Consider the following 6,939-nt stretch of genomic DNA (forward strand, 5'->3'; position numbering starts at 1 on the left):
GGTCTTGCGATTGGTGTCGTTGTGTCACAATATAGTGTGGAATTCGTCCCAGGAATTTGTATCTTCTGCAGCTTCAGTGCTGAGTCTTTATTTATTAATTCTTGTAATTCAGTGTCGTCTTCTTGTGCTTTTGCTAGATTCTCTAGGTTCACTGATTCCTGGATCTTTTCGATTCTTGACAATGCGTCGGCGATAGTATTGTCTTTTCCTATGTCGTATATCGGTAGTAAATTGTCCGATATACTGTAGATGTCTCGTCTGCCTTGGTGAGCTATGCCGTGGGTCTTGCTGAAAGGCGTATGTGATTGGTTTGTGGTCCGTGAAGATTGTGAAGTCTCTTCCTTCGAGCATATGGCGGTAATGCTTAATGGCGGCATAAATCGCCAATAGCTCTGTATCATAAGGGCTGTATTTTTGCTGCGCTGGGTTGAACTTTTTGCTGAAGAAGGCTAATGGCTGCCATTCTTCTCCGTTCCGTTGTTGAATCACCGCACCCATTGCTCTGTCAGAAGCGTCTGTCGTGAGTGTGATCTCTGCTTCAAGTTTGGGGTGTGCCAGCATCGTTGCCCTGGCAAGGCTTTCTTTGCATTTCAGGAAGGCCTCATCTAATTCTTTGTTCCAGGTAATTGGTGATTTCTTTTTGATCTTTGGACCACTGAGTACATCGTTTAGTAGTACTTGTTCCTTTGCAGCGTCGGGGATGAATCTTCGATAGAAATTGAGCGTCTCCAGGAATTGGCGCAGTTGTTGTATGTTCTGTGGTTTAGGAAAACTCTCTATTGCTTTGATTCTGTCTGGCGGGGGTTGTGTCCCTTTTTCTGAAACTTCGTATCCTAAAAAGAGTACTTGTTTAGCTCCGAAGATGCATTTAGTGGGATTTAACAGAATACCGTTTTCTTCCAACCGTTTGAAGAGTTTGCGTAGATGTTCTTCATGTTCCTCTTCGTTGCTGGAGGCCACCAGGATGTCATCGATGTAAGCGTAACAGAATTCCAAATCACTCGTAATCTCATTTATGAAGCGTTGGAATGTCTGTGCCGCATTGCGTAAACCGAACGGCATGTATCGGAACTCGAAGAGACCGAAGGGAGTAGTAATTGCTGTTTTTGGTATATCGTTTGGATGCACAGGAATTTGATTGTACGCCCGAACTAGGTCCAATGTTGAGAAAATCCTTTTGTTATGGAGAGTCTGCGAGAAATCTTCTATATGCGGGATCGGGTAGCGGTCTGGTACTGTCCTTGCATTCAGGCGTCTGTAGTCTCCGCAAGGTCTCCATGCGTTTTCTTTCTTCTGAACCATGTGTAGAGGGGCTGACCAAGGGCTTTTTGATGCTTGTATAACCCCCTCTCGTAGCAGGAGGTTGAACTCTGCTTTTGCTGCTTTTAGTTTATTCGGATCTAGTCGACGAGGGCGGCATGCCTCCGGTGGTCCCTCTGTAGTTACGATATGGTGCACGGTGGAGTGTTTGATGGTCCGCGCCCTAGTTGTAGCTCTTGTAATCTCGGGAAATTCCGCGATGCGATGATATTTGGTTTCGATTGTCAATACCTTTATTGACTCAATGGATCCTGTCTCTGCTGTACCCTTGATGTGTAGCTCTGTTTTCCCGTCCACCAGCACTCCTTTTTGTAAGTCCGGTAGGAGATGGTAGTAGCTTAAGAAGTCTGCTCCGATAATGGGTGATGTGACGTTTGCTATGATGAATCGCCATGGAAATGAACGTCGTAGTCCTAGGTTTGGTTGTAGCGTGATCCATCCGTATGTGGTGATCAGAGAACCATTTGCTGCGAATAACTCGTAATTCGTTGGCAATGTATGTCCTGTTGTCATCGAGCGGGGATGTACGCTTACATCGGAGCCTGTGTCTATGAGGAAACGTTCTTTGGTTGCTCGGCATGTTACATGGAGGCGGCGGGGTATTGGAGCGGAGCCACTGGCCGCCATTAGTGGCTGCCCTGGTCTTTTTCCGAGTCTTTGTCAGTGCATGGTTGCGTGCATTTCTTTGCTTTTTCGCCGAATCTATTATGATAGAAACAGTGATTTTTATTATATTCTTTGCTTCGGCTTCGGCTTCGGCTCCTTCTGTCTGAATCTCTTTCCTTCGCTCTTCCTCTTGCCAGACGCGTGGTTAAGGTTGCCACTTGTTTCGCTAAGGCCTGGATCTGTTTTTCCAGTGTTGGGTTAGACTTTCTTGGTTTAGGGGCATCAGTTACTGCTACGACGGCCCTTGATGACATTTCATGGATGCGGTCAGCTTGTTCAGCTACTTCATTGAGGCGATCCTCGGTGCAGGTTGCGAGAATCATCTGCATTTGATTGGGAAGTCTCCCAAGCCAGAGTGTTCTCAAGAGAGAATCAGGCACGTTTTCTCCTGCTAATGTGCGCAGGTGTCGTAGAAATTGCGAGGGTTTTCGATCGCCGATTTCCTCTAGTTCTAATAACTGCCGTATCCGCTGCTCCTGAGAGATTGACATTCGTTGGATGAGGGCTCTTTTTATGGTTTCATATTTGTCCGCTTCGGGGGTTTGCGTTATTATGTCTTTAACCTCTTTTATCTGGCGGGAATCCAATTGGGAGAGGACGTAGGAGTATTTTGTAGAGTCCTGTGTTATGCCGCTGAGTATGAATTGTCCCTCTAGCTGTGCGAACCATAACTCTGGTTCGTCGCTCCAGAAAGGGGGAATCTTAACCGCCACTTTATGAACGATTTCTCTTGCCTCGTTCTCCATTTTATTACCGTGTGCGTCGGGGTCACCAATTTGTAAGGAACCGCAGGGAATGACAGGTTCGTACTCAATAATCACACGGTAATACGGTATAAGTAATATTTATTTCTCCTTCATACATAAGATCGGCGATAATGTCGATAGAGGGAGTATCGCCTGTGATGCCGGTGTTGTTCCGTGGTCTGCGATCCCGCGTTTCGGACCCGGTGGCGAGCTGATCCCTCAGGAATGGCGTCGGTCTGCGTCGACACTTCCCTTGTCTCCCTGGTAGTCTGCGTGGCCGTCGTCTGGAGCACCTCCTGTCTAGTCTGCGTGGCCGTTGTCTGGAGCCCCTCCTGTCTCCTCGACAATCAGGGGTCCCGTACGGCGAGCGGTTCCGGTGAGATCCGGGGTGGCGTATACCAGGGTATCGCGGCGACTGGTGCGGACCCTGGTGGTACGGACCCTGGTGAGACCGGAAACGGAGTGTTCGGCCTCGGCTTGAGGACGGCCTTCGGTCTCTTTGCGTCCCGGGGGTGGAAGACTACGACGCTCTTGGCTTGCGCTCTCCTGGTCTCGTTGATCGGGCCAGCGACGGGTCGTATACTATCTTCCTCCTTTCGTCTTTTAAGGAAGCCGGGATTCGTACCCCGAGGATTATCTTCCGGGGCCAAAATTCCTGGGAGGCCTCGCCCGAGTGTGGGCCTCTGGTGGTCGAGCCGCCTCGGGACAGCGGGAGTGCCGCGGGTGGCCCTGCGGACTCCTTGTGGCTCCTTCGGCCCGTGAGCACAGATGCCGGTCGCGTCCTCTTCCGGACGGTTATCTCCTCTGGGAGAGGAGGCGCGTTCTCCTTCGCCGCCGTGGTATTGTCTTGGTCTCTTCTTCTTTTCCAAAGCTGGATGCTCGTTCTTGCTGCTATCTTCAATCTTCACGAGGCGCGTTTCTAATGCGATAATCACAAGAGTGTCTTGTCTCTGCGGGGGTCCTCCTTATATCCGCCGCTTATTGTTTCCTAATTACGGGAAAAGCACAGTTGGCGTGTGCCGCCTGGCGAGGTGCCCTGTACTAGGTGCACAGCTTGCCGCGTGCCCGCGCGCTTGCGAGAAAGCCGGGCTGCCGCGTGCCCGCGCTGCCGGCGTTCCGTGTCTCTTAACCGGTTGTGGTCGCAGACTTTTCATAGTTTGCTATGACATGACCCGATGGATGTCTTCGGTTTGGATATAATTCGGCGTATCTTCTTGCAGCAGGATTCTGCTGCCCGTGATACTCGCCAAGTGCCATCAGCATGTCGTAGTATTCTTGATTTGTACGTCATTATACGTTTCATGTTTTCTATCGCATTCGCAATGAGAAGGTTTTAGTCGATTGTTCGTCTTATCTCGCGTCAATCACGCGCCACGCGCAAGGCGTTTATTGTTAGATGTCGCGTGTCGCGTTTCTGGCAACATATAACCCTCGTGGTCGCGCAGTCTCCGCGGTCCGTCGCTTCGCGTCGAGTCATGTGTTCTCTCGCATTCGCGTTTCTTTTAAAGTAATTTTTAGTCTCGATAAAACGATGTGAATCGAGTGAGTAATAAACAGTACTCCTTATCGCGTAATCTGTGTCAATCGAGTGTAAGAGTGTTTCGAAGTGAGAAAGTTTCGATATGTCGCGCATCTCTAACAATCAGCGGTGCAGCGATCTAATAATCGTGCAGCAGGTGAGTGAGCAATAAGTAAGCAGGTGAGTAAGTGAGTGAGTGAGAGAATGAGTGACTAAATGACAGAGTGTTGTAAAAGAGAGAAAGAGAGAGAGAAAAAAGTGTATGCGTACGTGCGTGCGAGTGTGTGAATGTCTGTCCCTCTTACCCTTCCTCCCTCTCTCTCTCTCTCTTTCTCTCTCCCTCTCTCTTTTACGTACACACTCCGCCATACACACATCGCATGTAGCAATCAGCTGATTACAATGTTCGACGGTCGGCGATCCGGAATAACTTTTAATAATTAACATTATTTTAAGGAACACGTATTCCTGATGTAATTCTAAGACATTTTCTTCTTTACCAAAATTTTATTTAAAGCATAATTTTATTGTTATAAGATAAAATAGTTAGTGACTCATGCAGTGGTAATCGCCTGTCGGGCGATCAGCTGCGCCCGCGCTCACGGCGCGCCGGGCCGCCCCTGCCTGCCTCCTGTACCCGACGCGTGATTTACTAACTATTTTTGCTTATAACTCAAAAACTACGCTTCAAATCAAATTTTGGTAAAGAAAAAATTGTCTTAGAATAGTGTCAGGAATACGTCATTTTAAAGACGGAAGGTTTTTCGGGATCGCTCTGTAGAGCATCGCGTCTCATCTACCTCAGCATTTTTCTACATCTTTAGCGGAGCGTATTGAGAAAAATTGTCGACTATTCGTATGGAAGGAAAGAAATAAAATCATAGATGGAATAAAAATAATTATTTATTGCACGCATCGTAAAGAATATCATTTACAGCACATATTAATAATTCGCAATCTATCAATGATTCGCTGTCAAAGACATCACTCTCGCGTATTGTTTTTACAGCATCGCATACAGTAGTAATATTACTACGTTGTAATACAGTTTCAAATTGTTTAAATTTTTCATTTACGAGATATTCTCGCATAACCAATGATGCATATGATCGATATAATTTTCAAAATTAAATAAATGTAATAACGTTTCTGGTTTCATGTACAAAGAATTGCCGCATAATGTGAGTTTTACAATTTTCGATTCATACATTTCAATCGTTAAATCTCCAATCCTTAATGGGGGAGCAGTCGATTGTAGAAATTGTTCAATGTCTGCTTGCTTCCGCATCAACAAATTCTACATTGAAAAAGGCAACACTATTTGATTGCCTCGATTGTCGCCGAGAATCAGTTCCACATACGATACAGCTCCAACGCTTATTCCAATGTCCAAATACTTGTACGACGTCGGGGTTAGAGCGTACCTTCTTCCAAGTATGCGAGCCGCACGACGAGGCTGAATACTATAAAAATATAAATAATTAGACCAATATATTTATAATTTAATTAATATAACAAATTTTTTAAACGATTTAAACTTACGTGTCGCATTTCTGCTTCTTACACGGCGGAGTTTCGCCGTTTCGAATCGGAACGTAAAAATTCATATTTCTTCAGCGGTAAACCTTTCACACGCGCGATTGATGCAATACTGCAATCGTATTAGAATTAATATCAATTCAAATAGTATCGTAAATTGCGATGTAGAGGGGATTATTGCTGACGCAACCTTTTAATTTCCTCCAAAATTTTATCGCGCCGATGTACGGCTGCCCCTGATGCAATCACGTTAGATTTTTCAAATGTACGTGACAAAACGCGAAATTATCAAAGTCAAATTGCACACGGTACTACGGGGAATTTTTTGTAAGATGAAATCATTCTAGAATGTTCGATGATAAAACAATGCATGAGACGATATATAAATCATGATAGAGAGGCCACCCCACCAGTAGCTAAAGTGCATCAGGACAGTCATTAGAAATTTTGCAAGTGTTACAATATGGAGGAGCAAATTTTGCGAGAGCAATCCGTTTTGCTTGATTCGTTGGAAAATTATATTGTGTGGGAGCAACGATGCGACGAGTACATCGAGTCGCTGGAAGAGCAAAGTCAAATCAAACGACCGCGATTATCGATCGGAATCGCTGATTACTCAGATCGCGCGCCTCGAAGGGTTGAAAAATTCGGTACGCGGACGTTTCGTACACGCGGGTGCCGGATGTAGTGCACGCCAAAATGGACTTGTGTGGCGCGAAATTGATACGGCGTTCGAGAGTCGCGTATCGACTGGTGCGGTGATAAACTATAATCACATCGAACCGCGCCAATTTCTCGATGACGCCAAAGACATTGTGTTGGAACATGTACAGGACGCTTAAAAAAAACACAGCAGTGTAAAAGTGAACACTATATTCAACAGTGAATTTGTGTCGGGTGATAAACACGCGAATAAAAGTGTGAATACGAGAAACTATGAACTCTTTCCCATATCTGATTTACGCGAGCGGTACGAACAGTGCGTTATCGAGTCCACCCTAGCGTTTCTAGAAGAGTTTCAGGAACGCGATAGCGGGTGGGCATTATCGCGAATATTTAATTTAACTGTAAATATTAACAAGTACAATTCCATGCGCGCGGGATGTCACATCAAGTTACCGCGGGAGATTATGATGAAGAGAGCGGTGA

General features: G+C 46.0%; 1 protein-coding gene across 1 annotated transcript; it reads right to left on the bottom strand.

Moving 5' to 3' along the window:
• Window positions 1-1,946: 1,946 nt before the first annotated feature.
• LOC112637690 lies at window positions 1,947-2,732 on the bottom strand. The gene has a single exon (XM_025407896.1). The coding sequence runs from the start codon at window positions 2,730-2,732 to the stop codon at window positions 1,947-1,949; it is 786 nt and encodes a 261-aa protein (XP_025263681.1).
• Window positions 2,733-6,939: the final 4,207 nt, after the last annotated feature.

The sequence above is a fragment of the Camponotus floridanus genome, unplaced genomic scaffold, assembly GCF_003227725.1.
Source record: "Camponotus floridanus strain SB8 unplaced genomic scaffold, Cflo_v7.5 scaffold193, whole genome shotgun sequence".
Lineage (NCBI taxonomy): Eukaryota > Metazoa > Arthropoda > Insecta > Hymenoptera > Formicidae > Camponotus > Camponotus floridanus.

What these genes read in the sequence shown, in the direction of transcription:
- LOC112637690 (XM_025407896.1), bottom strand. Translation starts at nt 2,732, where the DNA reads ATGGAGAACGAGGCAAGAGAAATCGTTCATAAAGTGGCGGTTAAGATT.